The sequence below is a fragment of the Delphinapterus leucas genome, chromosome 15 (genome assembly GCF_059928025.1).
Source record: "Delphinapterus leucas isolate spDelLeu-1000000601 "Yukka" chromosome 15, BTC_Dleu_Yukka2, whole genome shotgun sequence".
NCBI classification, from domain to species: Eukaryota; Metazoa; Chordata; class Mammalia; order Artiodactyla; family Monodontidae; genus Delphinapterus; species Delphinapterus leucas.
This window is the reverse complement of record NC_143143.1, coordinates 47,801,400-47,818,379: the sequence shown is the minus strand read 5'-3', so window position 1 is coordinate 47,818,379 and position 16,980 is coordinate 47,801,400. Positions and strand designations below refer to the sequence as shown.

General features: G+C 43.3%; 1 protein-coding gene across 12 annotated transcripts in view; it reads left to right on the top strand.

The window, feature by feature from the left end:
- SPTLC3 (serine palmitoyltransferase long chain base subunit 3) overlaps nucleotides 1-16,980 on the top strand; it is a 131,020-nt gene that overhangs the window by 57,337 nt on the left and 56,703 nt on the right. For 10 of the 12 annotated variants that reach the window (XM_089896563.1, XM_089896564.1, XM_089896560.1 and 7 more), the window contains 2 exons: nucleotides 6,190-6,309; nucleotides 15,909-16,014. In XM_089896563.1, the coding sequence (XP_089752689.1) occupies nucleotides 6,190-6,309; nucleotides 15,909-16,014 (226 nt within the window). The remainder of the gene's footprint in view (nucleotides 1-6,189; nucleotides 6,310-15,908; nucleotides 16,015-16,980) is intronic. The other 2 variants (XM_089896561.1, XM_030763574.2) reach the window with 2 other exon arrangements.

Genomic DNA, 16,980 nt, shown 5'->3' with positions numbered 1-16,980 from the left:
GTAGTTCCCGTTGTTTTTGGTGTCTGCCCCCAGTGGCTAAGGTTGGTTCAGTGTGTCCTGTAGGCTTCCTGGTTGAGGGGACTAGTGCCTGTGTTCTGGTGGATGAGGCTGGATGTTGTCTTTCTGGTAGGCAGGTCCACGTCTGGTGGTGTGTTTTGGTGTGTCTGTGACCTTATTATGATTTTAGGCAGCCTCTCTGCTAATGGGTGTGGTTGTGTTCCTGTCTTGCTAGTTGTTTGGCATAGTGTGTCCAGCACTGTAGCTTGCTGGTCATTGAGTGGAGCTGGTCTCGGCGTTGAGATGGCGATCTCTGGGTGATTTTCGCCGTTCAATATTACATGGAGCTGGGAGGTCTCTGGTGGACCAATGTCCTGAACTTGGCTCTCCCACCTCAGAGGCACAGCCCTGAAGCCTAGCTGGAGCACCAAGAGCCTGTCATCTGCACAGCTGCTGGTGTTGGAGAGTCCCCCGAAGAGGTGGAGTTCCCTGGGGACCAGGCACCAGCGGCAGCTGCGTTTGGGAACTCTTTCTATGCAGAAGACACTGGTAGCCGCACCATATCTTCTTTATCCATTCATCTGTCAATGGACATTTAGGTTGTTTCCATGTGAAGACTTAAGTTTTAAGTTATAGTCAGGTAAAAAGTGATCTTGTTCCTTAGCCTAAATGCCTCCTTTCACTATCCCAACCCCCCCCCACACACACACACAAACCACCTAGTCAGTGTCATTGCAGTGCCCTTTCAGGCTCCTGGGTGTGAGGTTTTGTGATGAGGTCAAGGCAGCATGGGAAGTATTAGGAAATACTTAGAAGGAGGTGGTGGTGAACACCTGAGTTCTCTCGTCCAGCTCTGCCCCTGACTTTTTGCATCACCTTGTGTAGATCCTTTCCTCTTTCTTGTACTCAGTTTTCCAACTGCAAAATGAAGGTGTTCAAAAATATGATGTGTAAGGATCCTCCTAGTTCAAAGTTCCTGATCCTAATTCTTTATTACTGTCATCAGAACTCTCCTTTCTTTCTGTGTGCATGCATGTGTCCACACACACACACACACACACACACACTTGTTTTCTCTCTCTTCTTTCTCACCGCTATTCTCTCCTGCTTTCCCTCCCCCTCTACTTTTCCCTGTTCCTCTTCCTTGGCACTCTCCCTTCATTCTCCAAGGAAGTAACAAAGATTGAAGTGAGAAGAAGAAAACAAAGAAGTGAGGAAGAATTGTTCCAGTTCTGTTATGCCCACCTCACAGAAACCTCAAACCGTAAAACAATTATCCCCCAAGAGAGGAAAGCCAATGCATGGGAGCATTCCAAAGTGACCCCCCTTTTCCAACTTGTAGAGTTATTCTGATGAAAAATTTCCTCTCACTGAGTGGGGTGAGTTCTGGTTATGCCTTTACTGAACCCCCTTCAGTGGCTGTGTGAGAAGAACACTCTGGAGTGAAGTTCAGGGCCAGTAACTCTGCAAGAACCAGACTTGAGGCCCCTCAGACCTACAGCTCATCTCTGACCATTAGCTCAATGCTAATTCAAAATATGTTGACTCCATTTCTTAATGTTGCATCAACCACTCAGTCTTTGCTTTCATCTCTGATAAGCCAAGTTTAGTTCCTCCAGTTCTGTTTCTTTTTCTTCATTTATCATCAATTGTCACATCCAGATTCAAATTATCTTCACAGTGCTGGGAATTAATATTTGGAGTAGACATCTTTCAGGGGTTCAAAAAATGAATTTATTAGGAGATGAAGGAAAATGCTTTTGACATTAGCACAGTATGCTATGCTTTTTGATTCTTTGGCAAGGCAGGTAATTGGTGATCAAAAATTCTGTCTTCTTGAGGAAGGATAAAGGAAATAGTGGATAATTATTCAACTGTAGCTGCATCCATGGATATGATTAAACGTGATGATCTCACTCTTGGAGAGAAACATCTATCAATGGCAGCCACTCATTTCTTCACTCAGTTCTACTGAGGGCAATGGAATGTCACAGTCCTAGTTGCACAATAGAAACATCTAAGAATATCTATGAAAGGTCAATGACTCGGTCCACCTACAGACCAAGTGAATTCAAATATTCAGGTTGGGACCAAGGCAGCTGCATTTCTTCAGAGTTCCCCACGTGATTCTGATGCATAGTGAGGGATATAAGCCCTAATATAAGGTTATTTTCTAACCTCATTTAGTCTAAGCTGACCCTGGATCTTGCCAGTATACCTGGAGATATATCACCAGACACACATTGTCACATTAACTATCCTCAGGCTTCCTCTCACCATGATGAGCACTCTTTTATACTCCTGGTCTAAAGTTGGTAAAGGGAGTCACAAAATGCAGGAAAAGTGTTCTAAGCCAAAACTCGCTAAGCATTTATCGAACAACTTTTCTGATTCAGGCACTATGTTAGGGCTTTGGAGAACTATAAAAATGATAAGGTAATAACTTAGATAACTGAGAGCTTACAATCTAGTACGAGGAGCAGATATATACAAAAGTAATTATCATGGGTTGAAGCGAAAAAGGGCCATGTGGTATCGTGCAGTGGTTAAGAGTAAAGGCTTTGACAAATGTACATTTTCACATCCACTGGAATAGTTAAAATCCAAAAGACGACAACATCAAATGTTATCAGAGGTGTGGAGCAATTAGAACACTCACCCATCCCATAACTGGAGTGTAAGTGGCACAACTCGTTTAGAAAACCCTTTGGCAAATCTTGTAAAGCTAAACACATCCCTATGCTATGACCCAGAAATCCCACAGCTCAGAATTCCCAGGAAAATGAAAGCATATGTCCACTAAAAGTTTTGTGCAAGACTGTTTCATAGGAACTTTATTCATAAAAGTTCAAAACTGGAAACAACCCAAATATCTATCAATAGGAGAATAGAAAAAAAAGAAGCCTTATTCATATAATAGAATACAATTCTACAAAAAAAAAGGAATAAACTACTGATACAAAGTGGATGACTCTCAAGAAACATCATTTTTAATTAAATAAACCACATACAAAAGAGTACACACAGTATGAATTTGCTTATAGAAAACTCAAACCAGATAAAACAACTCTGTGGTGATATAAATCACAACAATACTAGCCTCTCCTTGTAGGGGAGGAAAATTGGTAAGAAGAGGCATGAAAAACTTTCTGGGGTGATAGAAATGTTGTTATTTTGAGTGGGGTTATGCTCACGTTCTTATTAAAATTCATTGCATTGTGTACTTAAGATCTATACATTTCCTTGTAAATAAATTTTCCTAACTTGTTAATTATCATGCAGCATATATAAATTTAAAACCATCAATTTGGTATTTTTTCTAAAAAGTATAGGCCTCGATCCAAACGTTAGTGTCCTTGTTCTATAGCCTATTATCATGTGGTCCTAGGAAAATTACTTAGCCTTCTTGGATCTCTATTTACTAATTCCAAAAATAATCTCTATTATGATGCCTGATTCATGGTATGCTGGAGAAGGAATATAAAGTGCTTAGCCCAATACCTGGTAATAGAAACTACTGAATTGTTTGTACCTGCTGTGTTATTATGATTATTATTATCCTCGTCATTGTCATCACCAGCGCCACTAAGGGATAGTAGAGAACATTATGGTGACCCAGAAGAATGCAGAGATCATCTCATTAAGGGGATTGCATGAAATGCATAGCATTTGCCATAGACTTTGAAGGATTAGGAGAATTCTAATCAGGGGTGAGGGAAAGGACGTTTCAAACAGAAGGCTAATCTGCAGTGTGCAAAGACAGCAAGACCCCCAAGCGTGTCCTGAGTGTGGGGCTGAACTACTGGAGAAGAGCCTTAAAATTAAGGCCTTCCTTGGCCAGTTAATGTAGAGCCACAAAGACATGTATATAAGCCAAGATGTATGTACCTCAAGAAGCAAGGAAAAGTGCCTGTTCTGCTGTGTGCCATGCTGTCCCTTGGAGGGATTAGCTTTGCTCGCAGCATTTAGTAGCCCTCCCAGGTGTCCAGGGGAGATGAAAACAGAGATACAAGCAACTTTGAGTTAAAACTTTGAACAGCATCAGATGGAAAAGATGTGTCTTTATGGATTGTAAAGATCAGCTCTCCTCAAAGCAGTTCTCTTATCCCTTTAATGATTCAGGAACCAATTCCAATGTGTGTGGGGTTCTCTACACCACCAAGAAATTCTGCAACACCCGCTGGGCGTCCAACAATTCAACTTAATTCTGATACTATCTACCTGGTGACGGCATCAGACTCCACAGGTCTGTCCCCATTTCAGATGCCAATCTCACGTCCAGGTTGTCACCTGTGCTTCTGAGTGACCAGCTAAAAATCAGAAGTTCCCATCACCCTCTCCTTTAGGTTCAACTAATTTGCTAGAGCAGCTCACAAAACTCAGGAAACCAGTTTACTTACTAGATTATCAGCTAACTATAAAAGGTTATAACTCAGTAACAGCCAGATGGAAGACATGCACAGGGCAAGGTGGGTGGGAAAGCATGCAGGAGCTTCCACAACCTCTCCCTGAATCTCCAGGTTTGTTTCATCAACCCAGAAGCTCTCTGAACCCCATCCTTCTGAGGGCTTATGGAGGTCTCATTGGCACAATTGATTAAATCATTGGCCATTGGCCACTGGTGATTTAACTCAATCTCCAGCCCCTAACCCTCCCCAGAGATTGGAAGGAAAGGCTGAAAATTCCAACCCTCTAATCACTGTTCAGTTCCCCTGGCAACCAACCCCCATCCTTAGGTGCTTTCCAAAAGTCACCTCATTAACATAACAAAAGACACCAATATAGCTTTCGGCACTTAGGAAATTCTAAGTGTTTTAGGAGCTATGTGCCAGGAACAGTGTAGTGGATGAAGACCAAATACATCATTTCTTATTACAAATCGCAATATCTCACCTTCTCTATCTGGATTTAGCATTTGGAATTCAGCCCAAATTGTACCATTCACCAGTCTTCCCTTGGAAATTCTATAGAGATGATGATGATAGATAGATAGATAGATGATAGATAGTAGGTAGATAGGTAGATAGATAGATAATAGATAGATGATAGAATGATAAAGTAAATGGGATCCAGTGTTAATAGATGAATCTGAGTAAAATGTATCTGGGGTTCTTTGTAGTATTCTTATTCTTGCAAATATTTTTGTTAAGTTTGAAATTATTTTCAGACAAAATTGTAATTCCTTAATCCTTTGCCGAAATTATAATTCAAGGATTACATTTTATCTTCCAATTTTACACATCTCTTAAGACATTCAGTAACTTAATCCTCATGCTCTCTCTTTATACTCCCAGATAATAGATAACAGTTTTTATCTATATCTTTACAATACATGTTTGCTGTGGTTATTTTATACCAGCAAATAGCACTTATTGAGAATTTACTCTGTGCCAGATGCTGAGCTAATAACCTTCTCTTGTGTATTTATTTAACCCTGTGGACTGTCCTCATTTACAGGTGAGGAGATTCAGGCCTAAATAGGTTGTTGAATACCTGTCCAAGATCATAGAGCCCCTCAGTGGTGAAGCCTGGCACTGTCTGTACAAATCCTGCTTTTCCCAGTTAAGAATAGCATGCGGTGAGGGTCAGAGTCCATCATTTAATCCATGACATTCTGCTATGTATGAACTGCTGTGGCTCTTTAGTTCTCTGTGGGAGGTAGAATAATGGTCCCCCAACATGCCTGTGTCTTAATCCCCAGAGCCTGTGACCATATTATATTTTGTGATAAAGGGGAATGAAGGATCCAGATGGAATTCAGGTTGCTACTCAGATAATCTTAAAATAAAGAGATTGCACGGGGTCCAGGGTAATCACAGGGTCCTTAAATGTGGAAAAGGGAAACAGAAGAGTGAGTGTCAGAGTGATGCCACGTGAGAAAAACTTTAAGCCATTGCTGGCTTTGGAGATCAAAGAAACCACAGCCAATGAATGCCAGAAGCCTCTAGAAGCTGCAAAAAGCAAGGAAATGGGCCCCCCCCCCGACCCAGCTTCCAGAAAAGAAAGCACCTCGACTTGGTTTTAGCCCAGTAAGACACATTTCACAGTTTTGGCCTCCAGAGCTGTAAGATAATTTGTGTTTCGTAAAGCCCTACGTTTGTGTTAATTTTTTCCAGCAGCTGTAAGAAACTAATACACTTTCATTCTCAGGTACACAGATCCCTTGTTCTCACTCACTAATGTGCTCAACAGGACTTTTACCCATGACCAACTCTCCCTGCTGTTGTATTTACACCACAGAAACCGCCACCTTTGAGAGCAAGCCTACCTCCAGGGTCCTTGAAACGACTTCTCACTTGAGAGGTCCTGGAGGTGAGATGGCATGTGGAGGGGAAGATAATTAAATGGAGTCCTAATAGCTAAGGCATCAGTTGTTGCTGGCGCTCTTTCTTGCTTTACTATTCCCAGGATAATACTAAACACCTCAGTAAACAATGATGCTTTAATCCTTAATACATATCCATGCAGATTGAAATGATAACGTGGAGATTTTTTGAAGGATCTGCAGAAAATGAGAGTTACCTTCCTATGTGTGCAGGAGGCATGCAACCGGCCCAGATAGGAGCTAATATCTTATGAGATGGAGTTTAAGAATGGCCTCCTAAACTGGAATGTTCTTAAACATCAGGATTATGGGATTTCATACAACCACACTTGCTCTGCTTTCCTGGACTTTGCTCCACCTGTGTCCTCTGCTTATATCTTAAGGATACTCTTCTGACTTTGGGGGTAGAAGAGGTCCTATTTTTACGTAGATCAATACTAGAGGATACCCACTTGTTATTTAGAGCCATAGTAAATAAATCAGAATTCTGGGCCCTTGAATTTTTGCATTCTGTATGCGAAAAATATACCCGAAGTGTAGTCAAACCATTGCAGACCATCATAATAAACTTTGAATCTTATGTGACCTGGATTGACCAACAACTTCAAGCTATTCATCATATCTTTATTTCCCACAAAATCAGAATGGGGAACTGAACAAAATCAGAACACACAAAAGGTATACTCTCTAAGGAAAAGTAGACAACTCAGAAGTGCAGTTTTAGCAGAATTTATCACCAGGGATTATTTCTTCCTGGATTGCAAATGTTACAATTACAGTCAGCCCTCCATTTCTGCATGTTCCACATCCACCAGATTCAACCAACTACAGATGGAAAATATTTGGGAAAAGAATTCCAGAAAGTTACAAAAAGCAAAACTTTATCGCATGCTGGCAGCTACTTATACAGCATTTACATTGTATCAGGTGTTATAAATAGCCTAGAGATGATTTAAAGTATATGGGAGGTTGTGCGTAGGTTATACGCAAACACTATGCCATTTTATATAAAGGACTTGAGCAACTGCAGATTCGTGTGTCCACAGGGGCTCCTGAAACCAATCCCCCCTGGATACCAAGGGACGACTGTACTGAGATCCAAACTCTCATTTATTCAACATTCGCTGCTGCCAAGCGCTACATTAAGCCCTTTATAGAATCAACCGTTTAAATTTAACAAAAATCCAGATTCCTGTTTCTCTTCATTATTCCTACTTATTAAGAGAAAACAATGCTCAAAGTGATTGAATGACCTGCCCAAGGACACACGCATGACATATGGTGGTGAGAGTCAAAATTCAAACCCAAGTCTGTTGCTCTTGTCTTGGTTCATTTCCCCTAGGAGCAGACCTGAGACATGGATGTGAAGGCAAGTCATTTATTTAGGAAGTGATCCCAGGACGCAGGCAGAGAAACAGGGGATGAAGACAGAGCAGGGGAGGCGGCCAATAAAGGGCGTGTTGTCAAGCATGTTAGCACAGTAAACACCTGGAGCTCAAGCTTACTAGGAAACTCTGGGTGCCAGTATAGACATGCCTCAGTGTTTTCCCACCTGAGGGGTGGGAACTGGGGTATTTATGCACCAGTGCCCGCTGGTGGTTGGTTGAGGGCTGTCCTGACTCAGGGTGAGTATGCTCCCACAGCCAGAAAAATATGTCTTGGACAAAGAATTGCCTGTGTCTGCAATAAGGAGCTGGGCTGAGAGGATACAGGTACATGGACAGCTCTAGATGGCACTCTTACCCACTCGCTAAGTCCAGCTACTGCCAGACCACATGTAGAACACAGAGAGCTGTGGGTTCTTGTGTGAAAATCAATCTAGCATGATGCCTTATCCTGTTAGTAACATGAATCTTAACTCAGAAGCTGAAGTTTGGCCTCTGAATGCCTCTGGCTACGTGCTGAGAATATCTCCTTGCACTTTCTACTTTGGGCAGCTTCAGGGAAATAGCCAACCCTTAGTTTGCCTTTGTGACTCATTGGTACCACAAGACAGACTCTCCAGCCATTTTACAGCACAAGCCGAGGCATCAACTCCAACCAGGGACCCACAGGCTTGGTCTCCTTCATGATTCTGGTGCATTGAGGAAATGGGTCCAAGCACCGTGGGGTACCCGGAGGCCTTTGGTAAACATGTCCTCTGGGCTGAGTATATTAGCACCCTGAGAATTCCAGGACCTCAAACCCTGGGTAAATTTTAACTCTCTGGAAAGGTCAACCACTTCTTTCAGAGATTTGGGGAAATCAGAACTGAGTTATTTTTTTTCCTGTAACTGCTCACTTTACTGGTAAATGCATACGATGTAGATCCTAGAACAATGTTTCCCAGTCTTTAAGGTACAAGGAGTCACCGTGAGGGTTCTTGTTGAAATGCAGACTTGGATTTGGTGGTTCTGGGCGGGGGCCTGAGCACCTGCATTTCTGACAAACCCCCAGGCGATACTGATGCGGCTGGTACAAGACTGTACTTGGAGCAGCAAGGCTGTAGGTAATCTCTGGACTCAAGTGAGTCACAAAGGGCTTCTTGAGCTGGTCTTGAAGAGGAGAAGCAATCTTTTGAGCTAGGAGAGTTGCCATAAGGTCAGAGGAATGAGCACGCCAAGAATGTGGAGTGGTTTGGGGGAAAAAAAGTGGAGAGGAAGAACCAGGATTCTATCTAGAGGCATTTAAAGGCCAAGAGGAAGAAGAACAAAGGATGCAGTGTTTGTGGGAAAACTCTGAGCCCTACCTCTTCTGCGGAGTGAGGGCTCATGAGTGTCATTTGAGTGGAAGGTCAAACCTATAAACATCACTTAGATTACTTTACAAGCCACGACATTTTCAATCTCAAGACTCCTGAACTAGGTTGTTTAACAAATGAAGCAATTACCCCTATATCTTTTAACAGTAAGAGTGTTCAACCCTTGTTGTAATGAAACTTTCACATGCACTCACTCCTTTTAGCTCCAACTTCACAACAAGTCACCTACCGACTCTCCCCTTTTTACAGATGAAGAAAGGGGCACAAAGTGGTGAGGTGACTTGTTTAGAGACAGCTGGAAAGAGGCAGAGCTGGGATTTAGATAGAGGAGGTCTGACTTCAGAGTTCCAATTTCTAAACACAATGAACTTTGACCTCCTTTCCATTCCCTGCCTCCCCCAGATGGTAGAGTGATGCCTCCATCTCCCATGCAACTGTCCCGGGTCAGGGCAGTTGGGTTAGGCGGACGCAGCCAGCATTCACTGGGCACCCTTGACTGCACCCTGACCTGAGACACAGGATCCAGGTGCTGACCCCTGGGCTCCCACAGTGCTCCCTGAATCAAGGCTCACCTTCCTTCACTGACCCCACTCCCCAGGGATCCTATTCAGCATTCTGTCTAGTCCCACAGGCCCTTCTCTAAGGATCAGAGCCCTCCATGCTTCATCAGGCCCAGAGTCTGAGTTCATGGGACACTCTGTCCTCGTGCATTAGGCTCTACCCATTCTTCACCTCATGTGCCCAAGGCCAGAAGTTTCTGGGATGACCCTCTCCCCTGGGTAAGTAGGCCCTGCCCCTAGCACCTACCTCATCCTCTGCCCATCCCAGCTCCTCTGCTCCCAGCTGCCTTTTGCCTACTTCCAGGAAGCTCACCTTGCTTCTTTGACCTACAAAAGGCCACGTGACACCTGCAAACATATTTGCAGACCCATTCAGAAGACCTGAACCAAAGTATGTATCCAAACTGCCTTGCAAAACTGAAGGCACCCATTTTTCTTTCTTTTTTAAAACTTTTTTTAATATTTATTTATTTATTTGGTTGTGCCGGGTCTTAGTTGTATCAGGCGGGCTCCTTAGTTGTGGCATGCAAACTCTTAGTTGCGGCATGCATGTGGGATTTAGTTCCCTGAACAGGGATCAAACCCATGCCCCCTGTATTGGGAGTGCAGTCTTGTCCACTGCGCCACCAGGGAAGTCCCGCACCCATTTTTCAATGCATCAGAAATGCCCTCATTGATCTCATGGAGGAGACTCTATAAATGTCACTTTGAGAGAAATATTTGCTTTGCTGGCCAGAACTGGACATTATGATTATGCTTTCCCCCAAAGGCTACACAAGGGGGCAGTTCCCCACAAACCATCTTAAAAATAAGAATAGTTTATCATCATTCACAGTTGTTTAAGTACCTACTGCTTAATGGTTCACATTTGGGCTCAATATTGAAGGATGAAACTGATTATCCCTGAAGGAACACGAAGAACAGGAAAAAGATGCAGGGAGGGCAAGGAATTAGAGTAACAAGTAGTATTTCTTCATCATCCAAACATCTTTTCACTTAAGAAATAGCTGTTGAGTGTCTATCCTGTGTAGGCATGAAAAGATTTTGGCAAGAAGCCCACAGAGCAGGGAACAAGAGGACATATCTAAATGCAGGTGGAGGCAGGTTTCCTGGAGCTTTGAGCAATGAGGGTGAACCAGCAAGCACACTGGGCAGCACAAGGAAAGTGGAGGCTGCCCTTCAGCCCTGAACACGGGCCCTAGATGGAGAGCAGGGCAGGGCACGGAGGGATGGCCAAGTTCTCATGTCTCAACAAAAGCTCAGTTGCACAAGAGATGAGGCAAGAGGCAGCCGAGGCAGGAGAAACAGTGTTTTTGCTGTACAGGAAAGTAAGAAAGAAGCCAGAGACCTAGTTCTTATCTCTAGGAAAACACTTTTTGAACTACACCAACCTCCCTTCTGAGAAGGTTACGGCTTCTTTGTTGACTTGGGCTCTCTTCTCACAGGACTGTATGTGTAGTTTCCACAGATCCCGGAGGCTTGCTGATATTATGAGGGTTTTGAATTTAAGGACAGGTGCAGGAACAGGCTCGCAGAGCGTCATTGTCACCTAAGCCTGATTGGAGCTTTGGGCACATAGCTGGACTCTCCCTGGGATTTAGTAATTCCCTAACCCGTGACAAACCAGGGCTGCTTTGCACCAGAACGTGGACCCCAGGCCATGTCTCATCACCCACCATGCCGGCTCCCTCCTCTCAGCCCGTCACAAACCAAAGGACCCCGCCTCGATGAGCCAGACTTGGTGGTGAATAATGTCTAAGGCGTTGCTGGTACTCAAATTTGTGGTGATTACAAATCCACAGTGTGTCATTATAACTTTGTAACATGATGGTACAGTTAGCACTGTGTAAGTGCATCTTGATGGCGTCAACTGTATTCTTTTAATTTCTGTATCTCAGGATTTTCTGTATACTCCAGCAAGAAGCTGGTTTGTTTGGGCTTAGGGTCTTTTTTTTTTTTTTTTTTGGTTGTTATTGGTTTTACAAACCTTCTGGCATGAGTTTGCTTATCTGAAAAAAAGAACCAAAACCTAATCGTTCAGAGGTGTCATGAGGATTAACATAATGCGGGTATAAGTGCTTTAATAAGCATCATTATTTGAAAATCCCTTGCAGATGTTAGCATGTGATTTGCTGAAACTGTAGAACCTCATAAGGCCTGCAAGAACATAAACCACAATCCCCTGAATCCTATAGGTCTGTGACCCACACACTGTAGAATTATAGAGCAAGGACCTAAAAATCAGAAACTACCAGATGTTAACATGGGTCCAGAATCTCACAGTGAGTGAAGTCATATCTTTCTCTGTCTAGCTTCTGTGATTCTAAGAGGCTAGTGAGTTTGTCTCCCATGGCAGAACAATGGCTGATTGATCTTCCCTTTGCTCAAGGATCCCAGTGTGTGGACACTGAGGGTTTTCTGAAGTTCCGCTAAAAGCTTCTCCTCATCGAACTCTCCATTCATGACAAACACGATGAGTTCCTGCCATCTGCAAAATACAAAAAACACATCAAGGTCTTTTGCAGGTTTGTTTTCTGTCCTGCCTGATATTAAAAGAATGGAGAGAAATTTATCTCTTTAGTGGGGTTCATTTAAACTCCCAAACTCAGGCTCTAACATGTATGTGACGCTCTTGATTGCATAAACAGTACAATAATCTCTGCGTGTATAGATTTTCGAAAACCTTAGAATAGTCACTTTTAAGTGACTGCTAATTTAGTTCACTGGATTTGCTTTTGAGTTTATTTTTGTGTATGGTGTTAGGGAGTGTTCTAATTTCATTCTTTTACATGTAGCTGTCCAGTTTTCCCAGCACCAATTATTGAAGAGACTGCCTTTTCTCCATTGTATATCCTTGCCTCCTTTGTCATAGATTAGTTGACCATAGGTACGTGGGTTTATCTCTGGGCTTCCTGTTCCATTGATCTATATTTCTGTTTTTGTGCCAGTACCATATTGTCTTGATAACTGTAGCTTTGTAGTATAGTCTGAAGTCAGGGAGGCTGATTCCTCCAGCTCTGTTTTTTTGTTTGTTTTTTTTGTTTTTTCTGTTTTTGTGTGGTACGCGGGCCTCTCACCATTGTGGCCTCTCCCATTGTGGAGCACAGGCTCCGGACACACAGGCTCAGCAGCCATGGCTCACGGGCCTAGCTGCTCTGTGGCATGTGGGATCTTCCCAGACCGGGGCACGAACCTGTGTCCCCTGCATTGGTAGGTGGACTCTCAACCACTGCACCACCAGGGAAGCCCTCCAGCTCCGTTTTTTTCCCTCAAGATTGCTTTGGCTATTCGAGGTCTTTTGTGTTTCCATACAAATTTTAAGATTTTTTGTTCTAGTTCTGTAAAAAATGCCATTGGTAATTTGATAGGGATTGCATTGAATCTGTAGATTGCTTTGGGTAGTATAGTCATTTTCACAATACCAATTCTTCCAATCCAAGAACATGGTATATCTCTCCATCTGTTTGTGTCATCTTTGATTTCTTTCATCAGTGTCTTATAGTTTTCTGAATACAGGTCTTTTGTCTCCTTAGGTAGGTTTATTCCTAGGTATTGTATTCTTTTTGTTGCAATGGTAAATGGTAGTGTTTCCTTAATTTCTCTTTCAGATTTTTCACCATTAGTGTATAGGAATGCAAGAGATTTCTGTGCATTGATTTTGTATCCTGCAACTTTACCACATTCATTGCTTAGCTCTAGTAGTTTTCTGGTGGCATCTTTAGGATTCTCTATGTATAGTATCATGTCATCTGCAAACAGCGACAATTTTACTTCTTCTTTTCCAATTTGTATTCCTTTTATTTCTTTTTCTTCTCTGATTGCCATGGCTAGGACTTCCAAAACTATGTTGAATAATAGTGGTGAGTGTGGACATCCTTGTCTTGTTCCTGATCTTAGAGGAAATGCTTTCAGTGTTTCACCATTGAGAACGATGTTGGCTGCTGTGGCTTTGTCGTATGCAGCCTTTGTTATGTGGAGGTCGGCTCCCTCTGTGCCCACTCTCTGGAGTCTGGGTTTGCTTTTATTACTATGGCATCGGAGTCACACTCACCATGTGCCATTTCTGTATAAAAACTTGTAAATTCCAAGTCCCAGAAGGAAAAACTGTAAACAGGTATACTTATATTCATCAGCTCTTTATTTCCTTCAGAGACTAACAGGTCTGTGGTGGATTATAGAAAAGGGAGCTGCTTCCCCCAATCACATGGGTTACTTCAACATTTTAGGAACCCAGCCGAAAGCAAAAGGTCTAAAGATGAACGTTTGTTATCCCTGAAATTCTCAAAATAAGAAAGCTGCTTTCTGTTTCCTTGGCTGCCATCTAGTGGTCAGTGATGTAGTGACAGTAAAACAACACTACATCTTACGTGAAGACTCAGAAGATTTATCTGCCTGTCTTTAACCTAGAGGGATGGGATAGGGAGTGTGGGAGGAAGACGCAAGAGGGAGGAGATATGGGGATATATGTATATGTATAGCTGATTCACTTTGTTATACAGCAGAAACTAACACACCTTTGTAAAGCAATTATACTCCAATAAAGATGTTAAAAAAAAAAGCTAAAAACACAGTTAATTAAAGAAATATTACTGCAGGCATGAGGCAATTATCCTTTCTCATAATTCCTATTTAGATCCCAAAGTGTCATTCCCTTTCCTGTTTCCTGGTCTACAATCTTTTCCATGAAAAGACAAGCGATTCAACTATCGTATATCACTTTAGCTCTAGCACTGTGCATTAGGACTAGGGCTAAAAGGATGAATAAGATAAGGTCCCTGCCTTCCCTGGAGAAGAGACATGAACTCAAATAATGAGCAGTGTGATGAGTGCTTAAATCCAGAATAGATGAGTCATCAAGGGCACAAAGAAGAAAGAAAATCTGTTCTATTGGCCAAAAGAGTTTGAGTGGAGGCTTGCGTGGTGGGTGGAGGTTCTCCAGACAGACAAGAGCGGGGAAGCATGTAAGAGAGATGGGAGGCTGTGTGCTGGGGAATGTTGAGAAACCATATGAGGAAGATAGCCGGGGACTAGAGCAGGAACGGCCTTTGGAGACTGCATTCTTTAGCTAGTCCCATAACAAACAACCTCGAAACCCCAGTAGCATCCAACAAATATCACTTATTTCTTGCTCATGACTGCAAGTGGGCTGGGCTAACTGTGCCCTACTTGTCTCTCAGCCTCTCCTGGGACCCTCCCAGGACCTGTGGACTAGCCTGGGAGTGTTCTTTTCATGTTACTGGTAGAAGCACAAGAGGAAAAGCAGAAACGTGTAAGGCCTCTTAAGGCTGAGGCGCGGAACCAACCTGCTCTCTCTTCCCTGGATTCTATTAGCCAAAGCATGTCACTTGGCTGAACCCAAGCCAGAGGCAGGGAAACATCTTCCATTCCTTTAGTGGGAGGGCTCTGAGGTCGCATGTCAAAGGACTCGAATTAGGGGAGTGTAGGAATTGGGGCCAATGATGCCATCTGCCACAAGTTCTATCTTGGAAATGCTTATTTTGAGGTACCCATGGTTTTGTCTAAAATGTGGTTGGAAAACAGTTATGTAGCTCAAAATATAGGTCTGGCTTTGAGTGATGGAGCCAGGGGTGCCAAGACCCCAAACATGAACCCTTGTGGACCCCATCCCACACGAACTGGTCCAGAATCTCTAGGAGTGAGACAAGGAATCTACATTTTTACTGGTTCCCCAAATGATGATTCCCCAAATGATGATTCTTTCAAAAGTTTCTTAAAGTTTTGAAAGAAACCAGGACTGCTTTGTACCAGAACAGGGCCTCCACACCACATCCATTTACCCACCTCCCAAAACTTAGGCAGTGAGACCCCTGCCAGCCCAAAATGCTGCCGTTCTGTGCAAAACCAGCTAAACTCTACCATGCTGGTGGCTAAACCAGCGACTGGTGAGTGTTAGTTAATGATATCCCTCAGGGCTAATTTTCACCTGGCAACAAAGCTTAAGTTTAAGAAATGCACTTAATATAAAGCTGCAATCTCTGCTAAGGCAGGTGAGGACAGCCTCTGAAGAGCCTGTGAAACTATGTTCTCCCACTAGAGGTTTATTCTGCTGGCTTTACAAACCTGACTACTCAGCTTGTCGGAGTTAACTTTTACTAAAAAGTAGACTTGTCTGTCCCCCAGGATGTTCTCTGACTTCGACTTTGCTCTCTGAAAGTTTGCGCCAGAGCCTGAGCCTAAAATATCTGCTTCCTTCTCCAAAAAGAAAACGAAGGAGGAAAAGAAAAGCCCTCCCATGACTCAATTTTTTTGTGTGTATTATTTAAAGACATGCAAAGCCTAGAGAAGCTCCTGAGAGATGCTGTAATCTACGGCCAGCCTCGAACCCGCAGAGCCTGGAAAAAGATTCTCATCCTAGTGGAGGGCATCTACAGGTATGTAAATAACCGGAGACCTATTCACACACTGAGGCCCACAGCGAGCTGACAGATGGGGCAAGGCTGACCTCTCCTAGTTAAATGGAAAAATGAGTTAGATATAGGTGTTATGAAGGGACCTGAGTCAGAGCTATCAATGTGAACCATCAGGTCTTGGGTCACCTGTCTTTTCAATAACCATACGTATGGCGGAGCACCCTGGAGGCTGGCGTACTTAAGAAGGTGTCTTCAGAAACGTCCTGACAGAGCATTGCTAACTTGTATTGATTCCACTACTTTTGGCTGCCCCACAGTTTCAAAGGCTTTTAGGGGATGGGTTATTCAACCTCAGAACACTCTTTGCCTTTATGACAAGGGCAAGAAAGTAGATACTGCTGGTGGGCACCCAGCTGCCCCTAATTCAATAGTGCACCCAGAGTCCAGGCTTGCTGAACTTGGCCAATTGTTAGCATCAGGCTACAAAAAGCTTGCACATTTTCTTCAAGGTAAGGCTAACCTGGAGTACAATTCTTGATGCAGAGCTGGGAAGAGGGGGAGACGGTCTTAGCATCTGAAGGCATGCTCAGTCTTCCCACAGCTTGTAGGCTGAGCAGACAAAACATCCCCTAAGCCAGTCAGAGCTGCACTTTCATATTGCTGGTTGTGATTGAATTTGCTTCATTCTATGTCTGAATTGATGATCGTTACTAAGGTAGAAACTGCTCCCAAGTTTGTCTTCTGTTGGATGCCCTAGTCCATGAGTCAAGGAAACATTACTTCAGAGTTACTCACTCCTAAATCAATTCTCAATCTTAATGTTAGAAGAAGCAAGAGCAATGTTTCCTATGGGTTAATTATGGGAAAGTGAACAAGATTAAAAGGAAGGGAATGGGGCTTCCCTGGTGGCGCAGTGATTGAGAGTCCGCCTGCCGATGCAGGGGACACGGGTTCGTGCCCCAGTCCGGGAAGATCTCACATGCCGCG